The 26,474-nt window shown below is 40.5% G+C and overlaps 2 protein-coding genes across 3 annotated transcripts in view; both read left to right on the top strand.

The window, feature by feature from the left end:
- The window catches only part of amt (aminomethyltransferase), a 12,600-nt gene extending 2,077 nt beyond the window's left edge, over positions 1 to 10,523 (top strand). Inside the window, exons 2-9 of the mRNA XM_008284725.1 lie at positions 1,107 to 1,274; positions 1,366 to 1,446; positions 3,966 to 4,097; positions 4,172 to 4,250; positions 4,636 to 4,781; positions 6,992 to 7,172; positions 7,452 to 7,607; positions 9,111 to 10,523. Of these exons, the coding sequence (XP_008282947.1) occupies positions 1,107 to 1,274; positions 1,366 to 1,446; positions 3,966 to 4,097; positions 4,172 to 4,250; positions 4,636 to 4,781; positions 6,992 to 7,172; positions 7,452 to 7,607; positions 9,111 to 9,286 (1,119 nt within the window). The 3' untranslated portion in view covers positions 9,287 to 10,523. The remainder of the gene's footprint in view (positions 1 to 1,106; positions 1,275 to 1,365; positions 1,447 to 3,965; positions 4,098 to 4,171; positions 4,251 to 4,635; positions 4,782 to 6,991; positions 7,173 to 7,451; positions 7,608 to 9,110) is intronic.
- Positions 10,524 to 11,635: 1,112 nt separating this feature from the next.
- ifrd2 (interferon-related developmental regulator 2) lies at positions 11,636 to 25,291 on the top strand. Of its 2 annotated transcripts, XM_008284727.1 has the most exons (13): positions 11,636 to 12,103; positions 13,015 to 13,071; positions 17,623 to 17,739; positions 18,617 to 18,701; positions 18,863 to 18,987; positions 19,196 to 19,353; positions 19,632 to 19,685; positions 20,591 to 20,769; positions 21,385 to 21,493; positions 22,321 to 22,455; positions 22,689 to 22,817; positions 23,487 to 23,579; positions 24,306 to 25,291. In XM_008284727.1, exons 1-13 carry the CDS (start codon positions 12,061 to 12,063, stop codon positions 24,384 to 24,386), a joined length of 1,365 nt encoding a protein of 454 aa, XP_008282949.1. In that variant the 5' UTR covers positions 11,636 to 12,060; the 3' UTR covers positions 24,387 to 25,291. The 2 variants fall into 2 exon arrangements, with proteins under 2 accessions (XP_008282949.1, XP_008282950.1); XM_008284728.1 differs by lacking the exon at positions 13,015 to 13,071.
- The last annotated feature ends 1,183 nt before the right edge of the window (positions 25,292 to 26,474 follow it).

The raw sequence follows: 26,474 nt of genomic DNA on the forward strand, positions 1-26,474 counted from the left end.
ATTGTGGTGAGGCGCAGGATTTAAATATGCTCAAAATGTCAATCCACTACATCAAAAATAGATATAAAAAGAATCACCTTAGTCACAAGACTTTGACTCCCGAGATCGAGGTTTGTGTTGAGTGTCTGGCAATCTTTTTTCACTCCGTTTTATTTATTACATCCTTTCACATTATTAACTGGATGTTATGAGGCTGATTCTCGTTACCTGAGCGTAAGGAATCATGACGACACCAGCGGGGAACATTCAGCTGTGGTCTCATGGTGTCCTGGTTTTTACAGGCCTCTTATACCAACCTGGGCATTGAAAAATGACACCAAGCGTTCCTGACAGAGCAGCAATGTGTGACGAGTTAGAAAAGAGACCGAGCTTGAAATAATCATGAGCCAATGTAATGTAATCATATTAGACTGTTGTCAGGTGAACTTGTAGATGTTGTACTTTTATTCCATCAGAGACTGTCAGCATGGAGGCTTTTATTACATTTCCGTACTTGTTTTTTAAATGTCATATATATTTTTAATTACTAACAGTATTTCCTCAAGTATATTCTTTAAACATTCTTGGGTCTATTATCTAAATCAGTCCAGTCTGATATTTTTTGTATTTGTTGTGTGATATTTTTGATCAGTTGAAGCTGTTTTATCTGATTTGAAATTTAGGAATGTGTGTTTGTACAGTTTTATATTTTTTTCCTTTATAAACATTTTCTTTTGTTTGAGCTGATTTGTTATTGGCTGTTTTTGGGGGGGGAGGATTTTATGGCTTGTGTAGTTACAGATCCATGTGTGGGATCTGTTTTATTCCCAGCAGTTCTATTGTTATTGTGCAGTTCTACATGTGGTTTCTTCAAATGATGTTATCCCAGTAGAAGCTGCTGTGGGTACAGTCAGTGTTTGATTACTTCCAAATGGATCAAAGAGCAGAAAGCTAGAAAACAGAATATAATCTTGAAAGCTAGAAGTTATTATGAGTGCAGCTACTGAGTCCCACAGACCTCCACAACCCTCGGCAGATTAGATTTCACAGTATTTCTGTTGTGATTCCTGTATTCTCTGTGTTTCTATCATTCTGTATAGTCAGCACAGTGTTTCATTTTCCCTCAGGCTGCCTTGAAGAAGACTCCGCTCTTCGACTTCCACAGGCAGCAGGGAGGAAAGATGGTGGAGTTTGCGGGCTGGAGCATGCCGGTCCAGTACAAAGACAGCCACATCGCCTCGCACATGCACACCAGAGAGCACTGCTCCATCTTCGACGTCAGCCACATGCTGCAGGTGAGACGAGCGTGGACGTACTCCTGCACATACGATAACAGTAAAAGTGTCGGGCTGCTGACGGATTTATACTCTTTTCTTTCTCTGTCAGACCAAAGTCCACGGCAAAGACAGAGTGAAGTTCATGGAGTCTCTGGTGGTTGCAGATATCGCAGAACTCAAGGACAACCAGGTAGATGAAGGATTGTTTCACTGTGAACCGGCTTGAACTGTTTTTTTGGAGGGCGGTGGGAGCAAACTGTGAACACAACACTGACGTATTATCATCCTTTAATCATCTGTCCTGCTTCTGTCACATTTTTGCTCACTGTGGACTTATGTTTCACTGCAACATGAAGTCCTGCACCTCTATGGAAACAGAACAACCATAACTAGAAGTAGAGAGTATGACACAGTTACAATGCCATAACTCATTCAAATAGAACAAAATGATTTTTTTAAATCTTTTGTTTGGGATTTTAGCCTTTATTATTATAGTTGAAAGTGGAGAGAGACAGGAAACATGGGGAGAAGAGTTGGGGAAGGACCGGCGGTAAATGGTTGTGGGTCGGACTCCTGTTCATGGGTCGCCTGCCCAACCTGTTGGGCTAGCCAGGCGCCCCAAAATTAAGTTTTAATTTGACAAAAATTGACTAAACCTGGACTCAACATGTACGCCATTTATGCAATACTGGGAAAAAAAACTGTGACTTTACATAATATAGATATTTCACTCCTTACATTTTTAATTTGTTTCTATAATTGTCATCGATGTGTTCTGATTGGACACCGCCTGCAGTTAAACCGAAAAGTCCCTGAATTATTTTTTGTCCCTGTTGGTCACAGCTGAGTCAATAAGTCCTTTACTTTTTCACAGATTTATTTATTTTTTTCACAGAACCTAGTTAAAGATAATGGTTTCATTTGGGATTTTTTTTCTTTTAAAAGAGACATGCAGGGCCGCCACTTTACCTGGTTAAGCTGGCGACCCATGTACAGGGGCTGTAGTCTCCGATGCAGCAGCTATGGGTTCGGATCCCACTCATGGCCCTTTGCTGCAGGTCTGTCCCTTATTCTTCTCCCCCACTTTCCTGTCTCTCTCTTCACTGTCCTATATAATAAAGGCCAAAAAAATAACTTAAAAAAAAAAAGACATGTAGAATAAAGTGATTTTATAACATACACTAAGGTTGAGCAGATGATTAGGTCAAGGACTGTTGTTATAAATCAGATGGATGTTTCTGTTTTGCCCTGGTTCAAAGACTAACTTGAGATGATAAAGTTAGAAACAGACAGTTTGGTGTTAGTGTGTCCAAATTTATAATTCATTTGAAGTTGTGGTTTTTAGCCACGACCTCAAGGAATTTACTGACTTTATCTGTCAGCTGTTTAGTGCTGGACAGGTAGAGTACAGAGGGGTCTTTGAACTTTTTCTGGACAACACTGATGAGAGCGGTGACAATAAATAAAAATAGTAAAGCTTCAGGTTGAACAACAAGACCCGATTTACTCCTACGTCTCAGTCAAAATGCTACCTCTGTCTGCCTATCGTGTGGTTTTGCTATTTGTGAATTTCCAGTTGCGATCCAGCCAGAGCCCTCTGAAGTGGGACATTCTCAAAATTGTGGCAGCCCGGCCAACAGCAAGCATCAGTGCACTCTAATGTGCCGTACAAGCTTAGTGCTCAGATCCAGGATTATCCGCAGTGTGTTCTGAGCCGCTTTCAATTCCTCACTGTTCAGAACCGTCCCACTGCCCCATTAGGAAACCTCATTGCTGCTGGTTCTGACCAGTTCTTATAAGGAACCAGAGATAAAATCTAAATGAAATAAACGATGCTTGTGTGGTCAGGAGAGCTCACGTTATGGGTGGGTTGGAAAACTGCAAGATGTCTGCAATCGTCACACCATTTTTTATAACATTTTTGAAGTTCGACTTTTCTTAATTTAAAATAAACAATGACAAATAAATGATTCTTTCAACCTTCTGAACCGCAAGACCCAAGTTTGAAGTGAAGTGCATGTTATCTTTTTTAAAAATTGCAAAATTGCACCATTTATTAAAAAACAGAAAGACTTTCTGACAAGTCTGAAACGTCTGTGACTTCAAATTCAACCAGATCTGAGCTTAAAATTGTGACATCTTATCAAAATCCCTTTATTCTGCATGTTTCATTTACAAACTTGTGCCCCATAACAGTCGCGTAACATAAATTCAGGGACTTTCAGCTGAACTGCAGCCTGTGTAATAAATACTAAACTATCTACTGGGTGTAGAGCCACAGGTTTTCCAGTATTGGTGACATCTGAGGGCGCGAAAATGTTGATTCCAGTGTTTTCATTTTTGTAAAATTTGTAATCAAAGAAATTCAACTTGTTTTTTTGATTCATGGCTTAATAACTTTGCTGTAATGAACCTAAGATATTTTTGAGTTCTCTCTACTTCGAGTCACGGTTGTGCTGTTTCCACAGAGGTTCAGTGAAAGATGAGCTGAAAAAAAGTGCTACAGGGGTAAAAAAAAAAAACAAACTCCCAGGAACTGCTTGGAGTTCAGAGTTTCAATAAGAAGCTAAAATAATGAGGACCTGTGATTGAACCACCTTTTGTTGATCTATCTATACTAACATGTTAGTTCGGAGCATCACGGTTGGTATAATTCAACTCACGTTTGTATTTCTGCCTTTACCTTCATCTTCTTCTCTCTCCTCTTAGGGTTCGTTGTCCCTCTTCACCAATGACAAAGGAGGGATCATGGACGACCTCATCGTGACAAAGACCGACCAGGGCTACCTCTACGTCGTCTCCAACGCCGGCTGTGCCGACAAGGACTCGGCTCATATGAAGGTGAAGACAGACTGTGTTTAGTTGGACAGACCTGGAGTCAGCTGCAAAGTTTCTGATGTGTGTTTTGCTTTCAGGCCAGACTGGCAGAGTTCAAAGCACAGGGTTTTGATGTGGATCTGGAGTTCCTGGATGAAGCACTGATTGCTCTGCAAGGTAAGATATCCTGTTTGCTTTTGTTTGCTTTTCTCTTTCCTCATTCTTTTCCGTTATGCTTCCTCGTGTTTTATATTCTGTCCTCTCTTGTCTGATTACACTTTTCCCTCCTTTTCATCTTTCGTTCTTTATTCTCATTTCCTTTTCTTTCCTCTTTTTCCTCCCTTGTGTCCGCATTTCATTTTTTCTTCCTTCTCCATCTTTTCCTCTTTCCATTTTGCTATTTTTTCCCCATAAAGTTTCTTTCTTTGGCCCAATTTTTGTTCAGCTGGGCTTTTTTCCATTGATATTGAAGTTTTATGTAATTCTTTTCCAGCTTAACTGAAAATGTGACCACCTCTGTGTTTAAAATCCTGTAACTAATGACTCAGCGGTGTGTCCTCAGGTCCAGCCATGTCTAAGGTGCTCCAGGAGGGGCTGAAGGAGGACCTGAGCAAGCTGACCTTCATGACCTCCACCCTGGCCACTGTGTTTGGTGTTCCAGGCTGCAGGGTGACTCGCTGTGGATACACTGGAGAGGACGGCGTGGAGGTGAGCATGTCTTCTCCAGAGAATTAAAGTTCATTTTAATATATGTTGTTGATTTCTCACAATATAGACACATTTGTTGTAGTTTTTTTTACTCAGGCTTTCCCAAAACTGTTTGGTGAATAGATCTCATTTGTCGTGTTGGGTGGTGGGTGTTAGAATATAGGTGTAAAAATACTATTTCATTCCAAATAGTTGTAGTTTTAAAGGTTTATTTCATCCGAATTCCTACTTTGTGTTCAATTTTTATGGATTTAAACAACCTGAAGTGCTGTATTCTGTCCAACTACTTTTAGTATTTCAAGTTTTATTCCACTCAAATAGTGCTTTCTAACTAATGAGGTATGGTTTTTCAAGGTTTATTACACCCAAAATATTACTTTGTGTCCAAGTAGTTCTAGTTTTAAAGGTCTGTTTCACCCAAAATACTATTTTGTGTTCAAGTTCTTATAAATATAAAAGTTTATTCGTCCTAAAATACTACATTCTGTCCATGAACTTGTAGTTTTCAAGATTTATTCCATCCAAATAGCGTTTTCTAAGTAAAGAGTTAAGGGTTCCAAAGTTTATTCCACTCAAAATACTCCTTTCTGTACATGCATCTATAGTTATAAAGTACTCCCCACTAAAATTACTACTTTGTGTGCAAGTCCTTTGAATTTTAAAGGTTTATTCCACCTAAAATACTACATTCTATGCATGTACTTAAAATTTGTTTTTATAGTTTATTCCACATAATAATACGTTCTAACTAATGAGTTAAGATTTTAAAGGTTTATTCCACTCAAAATACTACTCTCTGTCAAACTACTTCTGGTTTTAAAGGCTTTGTTTCCAAATAAATATCAAATACTACTTTCTAGCCTGCAGTTTAATTTGTTAACAGTTCCCTTACCTCGGTGTCCAGTTCAGTAGGAGGCGCTGTTGCAAAAAACAAGAGTCTCAGAAATGTGGTCCTACAACTGCGACACTGAAAATGCAGCTTGTTCTGCTGTAGACACACACTTCTCACCTCCTGGGCTGAAAATTGAAGCCAGCATGACGTGCCAGAAACTGACCCCCATGATAAAACGTCATAGGACAATTCTTACCCGCCTCAGCTCCACCTCTTTGCCCATTTTTGGATCAGCTGGGAGTTGGGATGAGTCAGTTACTGTGAAGATCGTGTTGTATAGAGTCACCACAGTGACCTTCAAAACCACGGTCCTGAAGAATGTAGGTGACGTCTCAGAGGGTTCATCTATCTTTGTATGTGTCTGATGATGGCTAATATGGACAGTATGAAAATGCTCTTGTTTTACGGGCATCAAAAACACCATTTTCACCATCTTATTGCTGCATATGTTTTTAGCCTTCAAACATTTGCAGTTAACGCAGAATAAGCTGAGGATGAGTGCAGATGTTTGGTATCGAGGGTTTACACAAATTAAAATTTGACCTGATGATGGCAGGAGATAAACAGATCACCTGCAGTACCGCATGTCATGTTGGTTAAACATTTCTCTCAAACACACCAATACAAACCTAATGATGTGATGTAAAGGTAAAGAGCGATTTCTTGGGAATCCCACTAGTAGTTGAAAGGACATATCAATTGAAACCAAGACCACCTGACACACTTTGCCATTCTTCCGGCCTCACTAATAAAAGGTAGAAACTGTATTCATCTTTGCCTCATCCTTTGTGCTACCTTAGATGAATCTGATGGTGTTTCATAGTTAACTTCAGTTCATTGTTCTCGCGTTTAACCAAACAAACGGTTTTCTCTGTTGTTGTTACTCCTTCAATATGGTAATGCGTCGCTTAGTAACTCCGTCAAAGAAGACCAAATATTTGAGGAATTCCTGATTAAACATTGACTAGATGAATGTATCTGCCTACTCTGCTGGTCCTCTGTAGAAAGCAGGATGGATGTGGGTGAATCTCTCTTTGTCTAACAGAGGGATTGTGGGAGTTTGCTTGTCTTTATCTTCTTTTCACTAATACTCAGCGCTAAGTCTCATATGAATCATCCTCCATGAACATGTAGAGTTCTGCATAACTTAAGGAAATAATCAGCTGTGTCTTTAAAAGAAAATATGTACATGGCAGACTATAAACTTTTACTTGGTTGTTGATTCTCTTTAACAAACTGTGTTTTTCACAACATTATTGGCTTTAAAGCCGCCTGGATGGAGATGCAGCTCTACAGTTTGTGTGTCCCTGTGCCTCAGATCTCGGTGCCTCAGTCCAGAGTGGTTGAGCTGACGGAGAAGCTGCTGACTAACAGTGAGGTGAAGCTGGCCGGTCTGGGAGCCAGAGACAGTCTGAGGCTGGAGGCCGGGCTCTGTCTCTATGGCAACGACATCGATGAGACCACCACGCCTGTTGAGGCCACCCTCGTCTGGACCATTGGTAGGGATTCAGAGCTCATTTCAACATATTTTAATTCCTTGTTTTTAGGCTGGTAGAACACACATGAAAATTGGTTTTGCATATGTTGTTTTCAGCTTATTCATGTCGCTGGTGTCAGGTTAGCTCCACTGGTGGAGAGTAGCGGCGTGTCGTTGACTCTCCAGTGGGTTTTTCTCAGTAAACCTAATAAAAATATAAACTTAAAAAAGAAGAAGTTTAGGTGTTCTGGGATGTAGTTGTTTCCGTCTCTTAACTCCGTCACTTTACCTTTTCGCACAGGAAAGCGCAGGCGTAAGACCAAAGACTTCCCCGGAGCCAACATCATCGTACCTCAGATCAAAGCCAAGACGGACAGAAAGAGAGTCGGCCTGGTGTCCGCCGGCCCCCCAGTCCGACAACATACACCCATACTCAGCCCCGACGGAAAGGTCATAGGTATGAAAAGCAGCAGGGTGGGAGTGGTGGTGCACACCTGTGCTACTTCTGTAATTCACTTAGGAGTGGTGCAACATGGAAGTAAATAATCACTGAAATACAACATAAACAGTATGATTTAGAGAAACCTCATTTCAGTTATGTTTTAAAACCTCTAAAAGAGTTCTGTGGAGCCAAACTAACTATTGTGCCATCACACTATTAAAAGATGTAATATTTTAAACTACTATGTGTAGAATTATTAGCTGCGGTATTGTGTGTTGTGGTGTCTTTTACAATATTACCATGAGGAGTTAAAAAAGTCTGACATTTTAAAATCTCACACATTTTGGCTTTAAAACATAAAGTCAAACTTATCAGCACAATGTCAGAGTGATGATTTTTTCATGTTATTTTGCATGCATACGCCATCTTCTGTGATTTCAAGCAAATTGCGCATAACGAATGATTGAATGTGCATGTGAGCTATAACATAGACACACAAGTCTGTTGCTTAGAGAGTAGCTCTCAAGGATGTGATAAGACCAACTTTAAGTTCCTGTCTAATTACTTTATTAGGACTCTATCTTAAAGGACCAGTGTGCAGGTTTTAGTGACATCTAGGGGTGAAGCTGCAGATTGCAACCAACTTCATCCACCTCCTTATCCAAGCATGTAGGAGAACCTACAGTAGCTGCCACTTCAACACAGAAATGGGAAAGACCTTCTGTAAAGTTTTTATTTTATTTTATTGGGGGTTTATTGTAGAAACATGGCAGTGCAACATGGCAGGTTCTGTGGACGCTCAATTGATTTTCATGTGGATATGAAAGGTTTAAGGTCTTATCCAACGATTGGTAATCCTAATGGCTCCAATAGAAAGCCTTCTTTTCTAGCTGACCGGTGGGGAGTCCCAGACATGTATTGTGACCCCCAACTCACATGGCTAATGGCCCATTAATAACTCACGGACCTCGAGGTGTGAATAGTTGTGAAACTGCCATGTCAAGAATCACATGTTAATGGTAGTGACATTTTCTGGGTAGAGATCTCAAGACTGCATTACAAGTACCTGGTAAGTGGTGACCCCACCCTCTATTTAGAGATGGCTGTTTCACGTAGACTTTATTCCTCTCTCAAACTATCTGTGTTCTCTGTCCATAATGTAAACACTCCAGTCCATAAAACATATCTATATATCGGTCTGTGCTCTCCTGGCTACATTGAACTGCATATAAATCATTGCTCAGCTTGTGTTTAGGTGTTTTATCCTTCGGGTGGACCAGTTTTTGTGTCATAGTTTTGCTGAATCTGACGTTTCTCAGACACACCAGCTATATATTTAAAAAGTGACATGGATGAGAGGCGAAATGTCCTTTTATTACAATCATACGCTGATGAAAACATAATTATGAGTACTACATTCCACTCATAGATTCCCTTCAATCCTGCACACTGGACTTTTTAAGAGGTTTTTTTCTGAAGCTGTTGTCAGAAAGACCCATTCCTTTTTGTTTCATCCAGGTGAGGTGACCAGCGGCTGCCCGTCTCCCTGTCTGAAAAAGAACGTCGCCATGGGTTACGTGGACGCAGCGTTCGCCAAGAACGGAACAGCCATCCAGGTGGAGGTCAGGAAAAAAGCAGTGCCGGCCACCGTCAGCAAGATGCCCTTCGTTCCCACCAACTACTATTCCGGATAAGAGACGCACCCCAAACCCTGGGGTACACTGGCAGTGGAGCGTTCCTTTACCAAGCTCCATATTTACCAATGTCGCCCCCTTCTGGTTACCTCCAGCAATGCAACACCAATATAAAAATAGCAAATCTTCACTGGTGAGTCCTCAGAGAGAAAACAATCCAAAATTAGAAACTTTTATACACTAATGTTTGTGTGGGGCGCATTAAATGTATAAAGTTTAGAGCAGTACAAACAGGATTAAATGGCAACAGGACCTCACATATAAAGACTTTGTGCAGGACGTTGTAATCAGCCACTGCCACTCTACAGACAGGCTCTCTTTTGGCATTAACATGGTGTCACCTGTGGATGGCTGTGAATCGGCAGCAGTTTACAGAAGAGATGCATTAATTCCAAGCAGTATTGCTGAATCTGAGAATGTATGTATGACTACAGGACGGTTGTAGATGTTAACATGGTTCATGGACCAAGTTTTTCTTTGTCTAGTCGGTAAGCAGGTTAAATGGAAACAACTTGCTGCTCTTTCAGCCAAAACACACTAAAGCTAGGCTGTGTGGTTCCATTAAATTCTAGTATTTAATTAACTTTTTGTCACAGATTATAGGTTTTTGAAGCATGATATACTTTCCATTTGTCACCACTGGACCAAAACAAAGCTCCAAATTGCTCTTTTGACACTAAATCATCACATATCTGCAGTTTTTGTTTTTTCTAAGGTCATCAGAGTGCCATTAAACCAAATTTCCATTAATAATGTAGTTGTAAACAGCTCGATTCAGGGAGGTATAACTGGGTCAGCTTCTTATCTAACCAACAAACCTGTCAGTTCAGTTTGTGAAACTTATTTAACAGATTTTTCACTTTTCTCTTGGTTTGTTCAACAACCGGATCCAAGCAGTCTCTCAGACATTTCACTACCTAATTAATATGTTTAACTTTGAGAGAACTTTGCGCTACATAAGATATAACGATAGTCTTACTTGAAATCCTAATGACACTTTAGATGTAATTATGAGTTCCATCTGCTACTGATAAATTACATTTCTTTATTAAATGAGGGCACTGTCTTTGGACTTAAGACTTCTGTACTTCTACAGAAATAACACTACTGATTTATGGGTTGTCTTGATGTACGCTGCGTGTGAGTATGGACTTCAATGTTTATGTGAACATGTTAAATAACATTTTGTATTTGATTCAAAAATATCTTTTCTTTAATAAAATAATTTTCCATTCTTTTTTGCCTCTGGCTTGCTATTATTCCACCACTAAAATGGACACTAGTCTGAAAATAAGATTGCATAAATGTTAAATATACAAGAATGTTTCCTTCACGTTGCTGTGGTCCATCAGGGCGTCCTCTGGAACAGAAACAGGATTAAGGCCACAAGGATGGAGATTTTCTCTGAATCTATCACAAATTTGACTTATTCCAAAGTTTATTTTACATCTGATATTGTTTGGCTGCAGTAATGTGAATAATCTGAGAATGTTGTTTTGAAAAATGTTATAAATTAAGACCTAAATGAAATCAAATTTTTCACTATATTGACTTTTATATTTCAAACATTCAGTTTGTTTTAAATCACTTTAAATTTCAACCTCAGTTTCAATTCGATTTCAATTTGGTGAGCTTTATTGGCATGAAAGTTTAACATACTGTATATAACAACAACAGTGATTTGAACAACGATACAACACTGGCAATTAATTTATCATAGATATCAGAAAAAACAGATACATCCATCAAATCTGGGACTGTCTTCAATGTTGAAGCTGTACTGGCCAGTTTATAAACGTCTGCAGCAACTTTTATTTGGATTAAATGTGCAAATACACTTAACTTTAAGTCTGTGCTGATGGCAAAAGTTTGTCTTTTAACAGAATAATTATAAAAAAAAGAGAAATATTTGCAGTTCATCGCATAATCAGGCATTACATTTAAGATCATTAAAAGCAATATTATAATATTGTTTAGGTTACACATGTTTGGTATGTCTAATATGCTTGTACAGACTAAATAATATGATTTGGAGGAGTTACATATATGAAAATAAAGGATTTATCATTATCACCTTACTCATGGATGAAATCAAGTCATTTGATGCGTTAAAAACGTTTCAATCAGCCTTTAGTGGCTGTAATCACGTTTCGGCACATTCCATGAGTTGAATTGGTCCTTTAAACCTTCATCCCGTAAAAAAACAAACCGGCTGACGCTCACTTTTTTGGCACGACACTGGAAACGGGGGATGGCAGCAGAGCTGACCTGGCAACCCCGGCTACCGGTCTGTTCAGTAGTTACTGAGGAGAAGATGGTGGACTTGGCGACAGCAGCGTGCTCACAACTCCGTCCCAAACACGTTAGAAAATATTTAACATCTCAACCCGGCGTCGGGTACAGATTACCCGGGGACAACCACAGATAATACGCTCTGAACCCCGCCGAAAGGAGGGACTTTTCCGCCGCCGGACAACTCTTTATTCCGAGGGTTGGAGAGTTGAGGAGCGCGGCGGTGCTCGGCTGGGTGTTCGCGGCGGCGTTAGCCAAACGGCACCCGAAGCGGCAACGCGAGTAGGAAGGAAAAGGGGGCATTTTTAAGTAGCTTTTAACCCAGCTGAAGATATAAACCACCGGGACCAGCCTGTCGTCGTCTCCCGCCGCCTCCACACCGGCTGTCAAGCACCGAGGAGCGGACTAACGAAGCAGGCTAACTTCAGCTAGCTAACCCGGCTAGCCGTGTTGTGAACTGTTGGCTCAAAGCGCTGCTCAAAATGCCACGGAGTAAAAAAGGGAAACGTGGCTCCAGTAAGCCGGGTAAGTAGCGATAAAGCACTCAGCGTGCTAGCTTCTGGAAAACAAAGCCCAGCAGGTATTAAAAGACAAGTTAAAGTGTTATTACGGTTCGCTCGCCACACCTTTAAAGCCACACGAGCGGCGGGCAGTTTGTGCATCTTCACCATATGGCGTGAATGCTAACAGCCTGTTGCTCCTCAAACTTTAGCATGTTTTTGTTTTGCACCTCTTTCCCATCCATGTGGCTTATAGTCAGTGCTGCAGCTCTGCACGTTTGTGGAGAAACTACTCTTTATTGGCTTTAATCGTGCACGAGTTGTCAAATAAGTGATGCATTCGCGTGTTTATCTCCAGCTTTCCAGTAGGACTGTGACATGCTGGAGCTATACTTACTCAGGGTTAAGGTTAACCGCGTGTTATTTTTAGCACCGCTGCCATGCTGCTTAAATTGGTGTACAGGGTCTCCAGGTTCATTTGAATGTAATTTTAGGAATCACAGCTACACGTTTTTTTTTTTGTCAATGTACAGTAGAAGGTGCGGACCACGCATGTGCCTGTCTCGAGCCCCCTCACGTTTCCAGGAGTGATGTTGCACACGTGCACTGACTGTGTGCTGTGATTGCTTCCCAAGATTAGGAAGAGGGAGGCACAGGGACATAAATACACGCTCCAACTGATGTTTGACGTCTGCTGCAGTGTGTGTGTGTGTGTGTGTGTTTTTTTTTATATATAGCTGTGTCTAGATTTGCTTCCCACTTGTGCAGCAATGATAGTAATGTCACAATACTCATAAATGGGAAACTTCACCTCACTTGTGATGTTTTCTTCTCCATCATGGCCATTCCTTGTTTCCATTCATTCATGCACCCTTCTTTCCGCCACCTTTTACACTTGATTTTTCAACCACCCCTCCGCCCATACATCATCTCCAGGCTCTCTTCGTCAGGAGGTTCTTCAGCTGCAGTTGTCGGCTAAAGCGTCGCTGAAAGGTAACTCCTCCGATCCTTCGCTCCAGCCCTCCCGTCCAGTCTGAAGCCTTCTTCAGAAGCTCTTGAACCACACCGCAAGCATGCAGTAGACACTTAACACGCTAAACTGACCTCGTGTTTTTTCCCCCCAGCTGCACTGAAAATGTTTAACTCACACCCGACTGACTTTACGACAGCCTCAGAACCTCATCAGTCTTCATGCATGTTGCTCTTGAACATCACGAGTTAAAGCCCCACCTTCACGCTGAGATTCATGGCTTTTTAAAAGACAAACATCACAGAATTATAAAGGACGTTTATCCGCCCAACCTGTTCCACTAACTGGTGGCTGCTGACAGGCAGTCTTGCTTCATCACCACCTGCTTTTGAGACCCAAGTCTGAGTTGAAAATCGCTCCACCCAACCACGTTTTCTAACATTTTCTTGCTTCTTGTGACAATCTTGACACTTGAGCTAAAATCACTCGTCACACGTTGCTCTTCGGGGCTTTTCCTAACCTGCTGCCACGTGTTTGTTGTTGTCACTTGTAAAGTATTAGATAGTAATAAACCTTATTTCTATAGCACCTGGGGTTACAAAGGGCTTCACAAAGCATTAAAATACACAAAACATTAGATAAAACAATAAAAGAAATAAAACATCAGTCAAAAAAAAGAGTGCAACTTTATAAAGACAAATAACCAAGCATCAGAGTAGGAATACAAACGATATAAAGTAGACTGATTATCTGATTTAAAGGTTAAATTAGCCACTTTATGAAACTCTAAATGTAATATAAGGTGTCTAGGTACATATTAATCCATATATATTTATTACTTTGACAAATTTGAATTATTTGTCGTGGTTTTCTGAGCAGAACCATTTGTCTGCAGCTTGGTTGTTTTTTCTCCAAACAGAGATTTGGATTTTATCTCGAGGTCTGTTTTTGAATTAATTCCAGCAGTTTGAGAGCGATGTTAATGAGACATTTACATCATAAAATGCCCTAATAGTGAGACCTTGACTTGCATTAGATCCCTAACCGTAAGCACAGTATTCCATGGGGTCAGCAGCGAAATGCTTGTCGTGAAAAAGCAGGTTAATTCCTTCACCGGACTCCTGTGTCTTGAACTTGAACTTGTGCTGCCATGTCGTGGCCAGAGGGGCTCGTACAAGCTCCCGCCCCCCTTTGGCTCAGAGACCTGATTTGTCTGTCAGCCTCTTCTCCGGAGACTCGCTGACTGCCGAAGCTGTGAGAGTGATTGCTATGTAAGCATAAAGCGGCAAAGCGGAGACGACACGTGAGTCGTGGCAGGGAGCTCTCACTTCTCATCGCTGAGCTGTGTGTGGGCAGGTCTGCGTGGGAAGATGTGTGGTTGAGTTCTGTGTGTAGCTGCAGGGAAGTAACCTGTACAACGGCCCAGAGTTCAAGGATGATGACTGGGAAATTGGTGACTGATGGAGGCCCACAGAACGCCTTATCTCAGCTGCCAACAGTGGGCTTGTGTGCAGGAGAACCTGCAGGCTGTTCTGTCAAAGACATTTGAATATTACATAAGGACGGCACACATGTCAGGGATACATTCAGGTTTTTCTTGTAACAATAAAAGCTGGGTTTTGTTTGTTACTTGGCTGAATGAATGAAAACATTTAAGACAGATAAAACCTGAATAATCCCAAAGGAAGTTCTTGTTCCAGATATTGTGCAGAGAAGAAATGGTGTGCCTAAAAAACAGTAATTGATTAAAATAAAGTAAGTAGCTAAAATAAAACTAGCATAGAACAGTAAAAGTATGCTGGCAATGATACTGAGTAATAAGTAGTATTGCACATGGTAATGAAATTCTGCACATGAAAATTAAATATTACACCTGAAAAATTAGATGAAAATTAAATATTGTGCATTACATCCACAATAATGTACATGAAAGTAGAATTTAACTGCTGAAAGGCAAATGTTTTTTTCTCTCAGGTTTTAAATACATTTAGTGATTATTTAATAATTAAAGGTATTGATATAAAATGTGAAGAAAATTACGAGCAAACAAGAATTTTTGGCGCCTCGAAAGAAGCTTAAGCCAGGAACAAAATCATTAAAAAAAAAAAAAATGATAATAATAAAATTAAATAACTATATATATAATTTTTAAACTGTTTTTGTTAATTAAAGTTTTATTTTTCTACACTTTTATTTACTTCATTTTTTGTGCTGCCAAAGAAGCATAAACCAGAACAAAAGTCATAAGAATTTGTAAAAAACTATATTTTTTTAAACCAGTTTTGTTAATTGGGGTTTTATTTACTCAAACATAATATATTTTAGTCTATCAAATTGTCAGGAATAATAACAGGAAAACACAGATTTCGGTCTTACAGTGTAACACAAACTCATTGCTTGTCTGTTCATGGAGCGATCACGCTTCATGTCATGTGTCGTCATCCCCACAAACCTATTCTGAGCTCGTGTTAGAATGTACTCTATGATATCTTCGCCATATTTATGAACTTCTTTAAGGTTTCATCCTGCGTCTTCTTTGAAAAAAAATGGGATTGCAGAATTTGTCTCTTTTCTCCAAAAACCCAGAACATTTATCATTCACAAAGAAGACTAGAAGCTTTTCCTTTGCTCAGCGCTGAAAGCACTTGAAGACTCGTTTTTACTACTCATTGTCTATTCTAGTGACGTGACTGAAGAGGGAGCTATTAATAGGAGCACAACCTGCAGCTATTTTGTCGTTACTGTACAGTGGAGTTGTGGCAATTATCTCGCTATTATGTAGTCAGCGCAACCGTAAAATACTTCACAAGCCACAGGAGCAGGAGGACTTGTCGTAACAGTAGCTACGCCTGATGTTTGGGCATGTCGCTCTAACTGTAGGCTTTTCTTTCAGGCAGGGAATAGTACCGTCAGTGGAAGAGAGTTGAAATGATAGTCAGCTACAGCAGCATTTGGCTTGTGGCTGGAGAGAATTTAGCCTGAATGTGTCAAGTTTTTATAGTATAAAGAGAATTGTTTGATTCAATTGGCTGAAATTTCCACTTATACATTCTGATCTCAAATATAATCCAGGATCCTGTTCATCTATTGGTTGCTATTACCTGAACCTGGGTGGAAATCATGATCAGATATGTGTGGTCGATACTGAGCTACAGCAGAACTGATTAGCATAACTTGCACTTGTTTCTTGTAGTCACCACTAAATAATATTGAAAAAAAAAGAACGGACCTCCCAGCTCGCATACAGTATGAGTGACCTCTGGGTTACCTTTACTGTCCTGGCTGACCTGGACATAAACGCGCACAAGCACACTGTCTGACCATTCTGGATCATTGAGGGAATGAATAAGCCAAAGGCCACTCTGGTCTTCAGTAATCCCACCAACAGTAGAAAGTCCTGAGCCAGCAGGAACCTGAGGGTTAGCTTAGCTTTGCGACTCTTGCCCCCTTCTCATCCCCTGCACATGGCCGAGCTGCGCGGAAACACGACACCTGGTACCAATAAAAGCATAAAAGATGACGGAGCGGTGCCTCGTAGACATCCTCTCCTTATCTGGTGTTTCCTGTATTTATGTCCTGATTGTTAACAATGAGAACAACCGTCTGTCTGTCGGTGAAGACTGCAATTCAGTGGTGAACTGCAAGATTAATAAAATGTAATGTTTTATTTTTTTAAATCTTAGCCATCCTAGTAGCAGGTCACACATTGTCTATGTTTCGTCTGAAATCTGGGTTTGAAGCGCTTGCTGCAAACTTGTGTTCTGATCCGAGTGCGTTCGTTTGTGTAAAAGAAGAGCTCCGTCGGTGTACAGTTACTGACAAAGAAAGGCAGCTGAGCAGAGCCAGCTTAGCTTTTTAACCCTCACTGCACGGAGATGACCTCCAGTCAGATTCTGGTTATGACACGTTCACAAATAACCTGATTTTTTAGCATCGTTACCAGTTTATTGAAATGATAGCTTGCTTTTAAAAGTCACCCAAGCACCAAAATAACGAAAGTCAGTGGCCTAAATTACCATAAAATTGAAATAAGACCTCTGAAAACTATTGGTTGTTGCAGGACTTTTTTATTTAAGAGCATTCGATGTGTTCCAATCTCTTATACCACAAAGGATAGGCAAGAAGAACTGGGCAGCACCGTGGACCATAGAGACAAATAACAGTGCAACATCTTGTTTGAGAACCTTTCAGTATGTTTTTAACCCAGTGTTGCCCATTACATCCTTCACCTACATGCTTGTTTTGTTGCCGTGACAATAAGTGGCAGCGAGCTTGTTAGCTCTCGTCATACCTGTTGTGATAGAAACGCTCAGCCACGTCCAGAGCAGCTGATCATGGAGATGACAGTGGCTTGTGTGTGTTAACTTGTGCACTGATTCAGGGATGATTCATTCACATTTGCTCTCATTGACGTAATCCAAAAAAAAAGGAACTCGAAACAAGAAGGCTCAGTTAATAAAAAAATATGTAAACACCCACAACATGCTCTCTCCTTTCTACCCACATCTAATATCTCCTCTTATGTTCTTCCCATCATCTCTCCTTTTCTGATTATTTTCTTTTTATTCCTCCAGGTGCTAAAAATGGGATGAAGGGAGAGTCGGCGGCCAGCGACGATGAGCTGACGTCTGATATTCTCAGCCACTACAGCAGCGCCAGCGAAACTGCCTCTGTGCTGGAAGAGGGAACAGGTTGGTAGAAAAATGCAGATTGTACATAATTCATGCCTTATACATATATTTTATGTATGTCTAGAATGTTGCCTGAACTGATGATTATTTTCCTGCTTGATTTCATTTATCTGTTTGGTTAATTCGTTAATGATCTGTTTGGAAAATAGCGAAAAATAAAAAGCCAGTGCGACTACGTAGTATTTATTTAGCAATTATTTTTGTACTGATGCATTAGTTTAATAAGCCAAGCCAAGGTAGTGTCACAAAAATAGAGCTGGTCGGTTTACAGTGCATTTTTATTCCCATTTACAACTTCTGTGTGGCGAAACAGTGAAGTTCACTACTTACCACTTATCACTTACTTTATTTTGGAGTTAGCCAGTCCTCGCTTGCACGTCTCCAGTTAGTCCAGAACGCTGCTGCCCATCTGCTAACTGGAGCACGAAAGAGGGAGCAAACCCATCCTGGCCTCCCTCCACTGGCTGCCTGTGCACTTTCGGATCAATTTTAAGATTCTTTTATTCGTTTTTAAATCTTGAAATGGCCTCGCCCCGCCCTACCCCTCTGAGCTTTTTCACCCCTACGCCCCTGCACGGTACCTCTGAGGGGACTGAGCATTCTCTGTTGCTGCTCCTAAAATGTAGAATAGCCTACCTTTGCAGATCAGGCAGGCCTCCTCATCGTCTGCTTTTAAAACCAATCTTAAAACCCACTTTCATTCACTGGCTTTTAACCCAGCATGAGGCCTCGTTCTGTTTTAGTTGTATTTAGTTGTTCTGTGCTGTTCTTAGTGTTGGTTTGTTTTGTTGTTTTTTGATTTGATTTGATTTACCGTTTTCTACTTCAGCTGAGGCACTATTACCGATCTTAAAGTCATTTTTGTGGTCCGACACAGGAGGTGAGCAGGTGGACGAGCAGACTGCGCAGGAGGAAACTGAAGACAAACTCAAACAGTGTATAGACAACCTGTTGGATAAGAGGTGAGGAGTTTGTGGCTAACATCCAACAGAAAAGGAAATATTAGAACTGCAAATGCAAAATGATGGTGCCACACTGTAGTTCATGCTGCAGAAACAGAAACAAACTTACCTTTAACACTCAGCTGATTATCCTCTCTGTTCCCTATGTTGGTGTCTCTCAGTGCAAAGACTCGTCTCGCGGCCCTCGAGTCACTGCGACTGGCCTTTTCCTCCAGAGTGCTGTATGACTTCTTGACCGAGAGACGCCTCACTGTCAGCGACTGCCTGGAAAGGAGCCTTAAAAAAGGTGTGTGTTCATAGCAGTGCGTTATTGTTTTGCGTTTTTACAGTTTCTGCAAGCTTGATGAAATGCGCATTTTGTATTACTTCATCCCAGGGATCATTAAAATGTATGTGCTGGAGCTGGAAACACATCCCCTCTTTCTTCACGCTGCCAGCACCTGCAGTTATAGATCAACATAAATAATGATTTGGTTTTCCCGTCATGTGTTCAGGCAGCGGGGAGGAGCAGGCAGCAGCAGCCACAGTCTTCGCCCTGCTCTGCATCCAGCTGGGGGGCGGAGACGAGGCGGAGGAGGGCTTCAAGATGCTTCGTCCTATCCTCACTGCCATCCTGATCGACAGCAGCGCCAGCATCGCAGCTCGCCAGAGCGTGAGTAATCACTTCAACCTGCTCTGATGCTGCATGCAAATGTAGTTTTGGGATCTGTAACTCCTAGGAAAGATAATAAAAGCAGGAAATGAAACTGTAACGCATCTCTCTGCTCTGTGTTGACAGTGCAGTAGTCAATTATCTTCTTGCTTAAATATTTAGATTGTAGATTGGTGTGTGTGTGGAGGAATTACAGCCTCACCCTGTCTGTACTTGTTTAAATATACGTCTGGTGGTTTGACTCACTCTTACATCTGTGTCTCCGTCATCTCCGTCAGTGTGCCAGGGCTTTGGGAATGTGCTGTTACGTCTCGGCTGCTGAAGATGGAGAGGTGAGAAGAATTTGCAACTCTTGTAATTCTTAAAAGTATACGTCTGAATATAGCAGAGCATTACAGGCTTTGTGAAATTCCCAGAAAAAAATCATGGCTGTAGCATCTGATGGGCTCAGGGATTTCAAAGGTTGTTGATTAAACCCCTAAAAACTCAACTCTCTGCATTAAAGTGACATATTTAGAAGCTTTTTCCCATGAAAATAATCTGAGAATAACCTGTAAAACTATTGTGTGCAATGGCAAATTGTAACACATGAATAATTTAGCAGGTTCAGAACGTAAACATACTGCAAAAAAAGACTAATGATATTGAAAACTCTTCTGTGCAAAGAATTTATTCCTTAGTGCTATTAAATACACAGAACTGGACGTCTGAGTCTGTATGTTTGAGTCTGTCAGTGCTACAAGTCAGTTTCCAAGTGGAAATGCTCAGCCATGGCGTTGACTGCTTATTCCATTCATGGTACGTTTTCTAGCATATTAAAAAAACGCCATGTGGACATATTAAGCAAGTGACTTTCTCCAAAACAAACGTTTAAATGAGTCTAACAGCAGTGTGTTATAAGATAGATTAAGAAATTTAGGGGGAAAAAAATGCCCTTATCTTAGCCATTAGCTTAGCACTGGCTCGACGTCCATGGTATGCTTTCCTCAACTCAGCAAGAGTGAGTATTTTTAAGTCTGTACCGAGTCTGTTGTAAAGCAGGTGTGTACACTATTCCCTGCACAGCTGTTCAAATCATTGCAATTATACAAAACCACTCAAAATCACTTCAAAAACAGTTGCCTACGTAGCTACATGGTCTTGATCAAGGTATTATACATTCCTAGCTTGTCTTTCTCATTCCTTGTTGCGTTTTCTCTTTCCTTTCACCCCCAACATCACTGCTGAACCTTCACAGGACTTGATCAAGTCTTTGGCCCTGCTGGAGAGCGTCTTCATGTCTTCCTACCCCAACAGAGAGGGAACGCTGCCCACACCCAAACCTGGTAGTTCAGGCCTCCACAGTGCAGCCCTGCAGGCCTGGTCGCTGCTGGTCACCCTGTGTCCCGCTTCCAGACTGACTGTGCTGCTCGATCTGTGAGTGAGACGAAAAAGACGAATGTAATAGAGTTAATATCCAATGATGTGAGAAGCTGTGTTTTTATGAATAATCTCCCTTCGTTGCATCTGAAGTGGACTTTTATGTCTTATCCACAGAATATGCTCTTTGTTTTAGTAGTTTACATTTGTTAGATTGTGTTTTTGATTCATTTCACTGATATGATTTGTTCTGCTGCTTTAAATACACAAAAGCTAAGCAATCAGACCAGTAACTGACATCCTCTTTTGTCAGTTCCTGAATGCTGAGTTCATATTCATGCAACAAGTCGTCAGTTGGAAGAGAAAGCTTGGTGCACATACAAACTTTTCAACACCTTTTCATATTCATTTTTGAGAGATGTTGAAGAACCTTCAGTCCGAGCTGTCTCTAGGTGGTGTTTTCTGTCACCATTAGCAAAAGCTGCACCTGTTGAAAACCTCGTCAGGTTAAGTGCACAGGCAGGATTTGTAGAAGTCATATGATTTGGTTAAAGATGTTTTCATATTTTGTTGCACATATAGGTCACCATGTTGAGTCAAAAGCCATCAATCGTGACTAATAGTGCAACTAACAGTGATTCTCTCTCTCTGTGTCCTTCGTCCTTGCTGCAGTCACCTCCCTAAACTGCAAGTGTGTCTCCAGAGCAGTGACGTTAACTACAGGATCGCAGTGGGAGAGACCATCGCTCTGCTGGTGGAGCTGGGACGAGAGATAGACGAGGTAAATGCGCACGTTTAGCCCTTTTCTACCCCGGCAGGTCGAGGGCAGGTTCGGGCCAAATGTCAAACTGATTCCTCTGTTTCAGCAGCCAATGAACAAAGAAAACTGGTTCGAGAACGGCACCAAGAGCTAAAGTCAGGGTGTGGAAGCATAATTATCATGACAGCAGAACACTTTGTGACCACTATTTTTAAATAAACAGGGGTAGTCTGACTAATTGGAATAATAATGATAATAACAATAATGATAATGATAATAATGATGATGATAATAATAATAATAATAAAGCTTCATTATGGACATGAAATCTAAACAGCCGTGTGTGGAAAGCAGAAGAGGTCATTATTCATCTTGTTTTCTCTGCTTTTCAATGTTTTATTTTCACCAGCTAGCATCTTTAAATGCTGTTGCAAGAGCAGGTGCATAATATTTTATCCAAAAACTTTTATTGTCCTTTGCAAGGGTGTTTCTGAATGGATGCCAGATGTTGGTGATAAAACATTGAATGCCAGAGAAAAGTAGAGGCAGCTTCAGCACCAAAAGTGTTGTTTGAATAGATGTGTCCAGTGATGTGACTCTATGGCAGCTTCTCCCGTGGAAAAGCCGACCAGTGCTTGGAGGGTTGCAAGTTAAACCAGCCCAGAACCAGCAGCTGGTTCGCTTTGGTGGGAACTGATAACTGAGTACTTTTGGGTGAAGGCGAAACAACAGACTGAAACTGGATAAACACACCCCGTTCAAACTAATGCACTTTCCAACATTACACCTGCATCTGTGGTTTAAACGTTCTACAGTGCTGTCATTGCTGTGTTTGTGTGTTCATATAGGACTTTGAGGTGGACGACAGTGAAAGTCTGTGTGAATGTCTGAAGAGTTTAGCGACAGACGGCAATAAACACAGAGCCAAGAACGACAGAAGGAAGCAGCGCTCCATCTTCAGAGAGGTGCTGCATTACATAGAGGTACGCTGGATTGTATCTGTAGGAGTAAAGTGTATTTTTTAATGATCTTCTTTGGTATTATGGCGTTGGAATCAATGGACTTTGAAAAAAACAACAGCTTATTTAAGACTGTCTTTTTTTTAATGCTATGTTTTAGTAGTTGTATAAATGCTGACTGAAAAGGGGTTTCTTGTGTTGGGTTTCTTTGGCATCTCTTTTTCCTATGAGTTTCTAAAGTCACCTTTCTGCTGCAGAATGAGGACTTCACAGAGGAGAGGATCAGGTTTGGAGTGGAGAACGTTTACATCGACAGCTGGATGAGGAGAAGAAGCTACGATGCCTTCAAGGAAATCCTCGAGTCTGGAGTCAGACACCATCTACAGGTGGGAAAACTCTGAAAAGCTGAAACAGAACGGAAAGTGCGGAGTGCTCTCAAGCAAAACACATGCGAGTTTCTACCCAGCCTCGTTTACTGACAGCCAATTTACCATCACCTGCCACGGTGTCATGCGGACCATTTAGGTTCATGTGTCTGTAATCATGTCTGCTGTCACAGCGAGCATTGAAGGCATTAAAAAAACAATATGGAGCTGAGTGAGAATTGTGGTATTGGCTGCTGAGCCAATTTCAGCAGCAGGCTGTGCTGCTGCCAAATGTCATTTTGTGTGGAGTATATGCAAGTCAACACGCAAACACAATGAACACACCTACACATGCACCATGAATGTGTGGGCAAATCCCACAGCTGCTCTATGAGATTCATTTTGTATAAATAAGCTAAACGATAACGTGCAAGCGCGATCACACTTGTGCTGCAGAAATTTAGCAGAATATGGTGAAAGCAAATGTCATTTTAGGCCTGTGGTGCACACAAGACAATGGACACTTAAGCTGATTCAGTTATTGTTGCAGGTGAATGGTACGTGTTTGAAGCTGTTGAATGTTTCACATATTATCCTTTCAGATGTGCAGCATAAGGTGAACACAACACAGCAACATGTGGAGTTCTGTTCACGACCCATGTTGTTAATTTGTTTTCTTTATTGGTGCAGTTCAACCCACTACTGAGAGACATCTACGGCCTCGGTGCCCCCCTCATCCTGGACGCTGCTGTCAAAGGCAACAAGATCTCACGGTTTGAGAAGGTAACAATCCATCATCAGACCTCGAACCTTCAGACCTTCAAGTCTTGGATTGTATTTTACAGTATTTTTCTCCTCCTCAGTGATGAATCTGCATCTTTGTTGAACAGTTAATGTTAACTCTCTGAACCCCCGAATCTCAGCTGTTTTGAGTGGCATTTTTTAAATAAAATGCAAAAATAACATTCCTTATCTGTGCCACAAACTGTAAAAACAGAAAGAGTTTGAGCTTTTCAACGGTCCTTGAAGTTAATAATGTTTGCCTTTCAGTTTCTTCAGAAGCTTTAACCAAATCCAAGATGAACTCATTAATGATCCAGCCAAGTATAAGAACAAATTTAAAATGTAAATATTTAAATGTCTACAAGATTTGAAGCCCCACTTTACAGTATTTGTAGCACCTGTGGATACTTGTGAAAATTGTAAACATGTCGACTCATTTTTTTTTTCTGTAATTTGTACATTTTTTTAGAGAAAGTCAACTATGCTTTTCCTTTTTTATGATTTATAACATAACTTTGTGTACACAGCACAGAAGACACATTTGCATCCTCTACACTTCTAGCCATGGCTTCAATAGAGGTGCAGGACTTTATATCATGAGGAAAACTGTGATAGAAGGAAAATACAAACAGAAACTGCTTGGGCTTCAGAGACTTACTGTCCTGTGTCATTACAGCATCACATCTATAAATATGTCGCTCTGATCTTTGTCTTTTTTCTGAACAGCATCTTTTCAACTCAGCTGCCTTCAAAGCCAGAACTAAGCAGAGGAGCAAAGCCAGAGACAAACGTGCTGACGTCATGTGAGAGAAGGTTGATAAACGGAGAAAGCGAGGAACTCTTTGGACTTTACTGAGAAGGAAACAACACGATGCCTTCAACTTTCAGACACACAAACACTCAACAAACAGGGTTTTTCCACTCGTGCTCTTCACATGCAAATGAATTCTCCAAATTCAAGACGGCCAACATTTATCCCTCCCCCTTAGCGGCCTTGGCGCTCTTGGAACAATTGTATTGTTCTTTCTGGCAGGCTTTAGCTTTTCACTCATTGTTGACGCAGAATGGAGCGAATCGGAAATCAGCAGTTGTGATGCTTTTAAGTCAACAACTGTAAAAGTAAAAACCTCTAATGTGGTATTAAAATGAACTTGAGCGTGTATTTTCAGTGCAAACATGTCAGGAAGGCATTATTTTATCAACAAAAATACACAAAGTATTTTATCTCATGTAAGAATCAGACGCTATGAAGCTGTAAAGTGCATTTTGGACCTGCAGAACTGTCCCTGGTGCTGCTGGGTGTTGTTTTTGATACTCGGCTCAAACTGCTGCTCACTTGATGGTCAGTCAGTTATTTTTAATTCTAATTACTTTTTCCTGGACACAGCAGGTCCTAGTTATTGCCTAAAGAGAATCAGCTTCTGTAAAGGAAAAACAAAAAAAACAGAGCCAAGGAAATGTTCTGGATAAACTGTCCAGACTAATGAATCCCCGTCACTCCCTCAGTCGTCCTCTGTGGCTCCTTCAGCTGCCAAATGAGAAAAAAAAAAAAAGAACACAGACTTTACAAACAATGCAACCTAAAAGAAACTGTGTGAGGTGTTTGTGTGAGAGCGTGTTTTATTTGAATTTTATTTAATTTAACCATGAAATAAAACACCTAATCATATAAACAAGAAGATGCCTAATTAAAGAAAATGAAATCAAAGAGGTAATATTGTCATCTTTTTAGTCATATTTTTTTTTGAAATTTCATAACTTTGATTTTTAAACATTTCTGGTGAATAATTGTGTTTTAATTTCTAATTTATTGAAAGAGCAGTTGTGTGTGTGTGGGTTTTATTAAGGAATTTAAAAATGTTAAACTTGTTTACAGATATAATTATGGGATAAAAATTACAAACATTTCTTTTTTTTTTTTTTTTTTCAGTTGTATTTTTCATGCGGGTTGGAGGTTCATACAGTCGACCCATGTGTATGTACTGCAGATATTCTGAACACGCAGATTTATGGAAATATGTGTATATGATATGTTAGATGCATTTAAATGACTTTCCCTCTGATGAGCGGAAAATAATCCGAGCTGCTGATCAGACAAGTTTGGTGAGGCAGTTTTTAAATCTAGAATTTAGAAAACTAGCAGCAGCACAAACCCAAGTGTTTTTGATTATGTTAGATTGTTTTAAAGAAGTTTAGACTAAATGGCTCCCAAGAAGTTTCATTAATTTGTTAAAAACCTTTTGTAAACTGGCTGGATCACAGCTGACCGATTTCACTAAAACAGATGAAAAATATCTGATGTTGTCGCTTCACCAAACTGTCTTATCAGCACTTCTGGGACACGTGGACAAAGGATGGATCAAATGAATTAAAGAGCATTTGAGTGCTTTCTTTGTTTTCTGTAATTCCACAAAGTTGGTTCTGCAAGGAGATGATACTTCCAGTCTGCAAAAGTCTGTGGTGCACCATGTGTTCAGGTCCTCAAGTAGGTATCAATACCACACCGGGAAAATACACCACTACTAGTAAAAGACCGGCATTCAAAGCCTCACTTATGTAAAAGTATCAGGTAATGAGGTAATGAATGTGCATGTTGCATTTTACAGCTGCAGATGTTTATGGTTAGCTCATTTTACTACTTTGTATATTTTCGGCTAGTTTTTTTCTACAGCAGTGCACCATTATTTTTAATCAATCATATGTTTAGTGTCGCCACCTTGTGAGAAACTGAACTGTGGTGATGAAGCATTTTCCAGCTAATCCCAGAGAAGTTTTAAATAATTTAGCTTAAGAAGTAGGAGAATTTTCCAGATCCTTCACTTTATTGCAAACATCCAAATGTGAAAAACTGTAATCTGAAGAATAACCAAAGACAAATGTAGTGGAGTTATAACA

The sequence above is a fragment of the Stegastes partitus genome, unplaced genomic scaffold, assembly GCF_000690725.1.
Source record: "Stegastes partitus isolate 25-593 unplaced genomic scaffold, Stegastes_partitus-1.0.2 Scaffold369, whole genome shotgun sequence".
In the NCBI taxonomy this organism is placed as follows: Eukaryota; Metazoa; Chordata; class Actinopteri; family Pomacentridae; genus Stegastes; species Stegastes partitus.

What these genes read in the sequence shown, in the direction of transcription:
- ifrd2 (XM_008284727.1), top strand. Translation starts at nt 12,061, where the DNA reads ATGCCACGGAGTAAAAAAGGGAAACGTGGCTCCAGTAAGCCGG. An exon ending in CTGACTGTGCTGCTCGATCT is followed by an intron (nt 20,770 to 21,384) that starts GTGAGTGAGACG and finishes TCCTTGCTGCAG; the next exon opens with TCACCTCCCTAAACTGCAAG. An exon ending in TGGGACGAGAGATAGACGAG is followed by an intron (nt 21,494 to 22,320) that starts GTAAATGCGCAC and finishes GTGTTCATATAG; the next exon opens with GACTTTGAGGTGGACGACAG.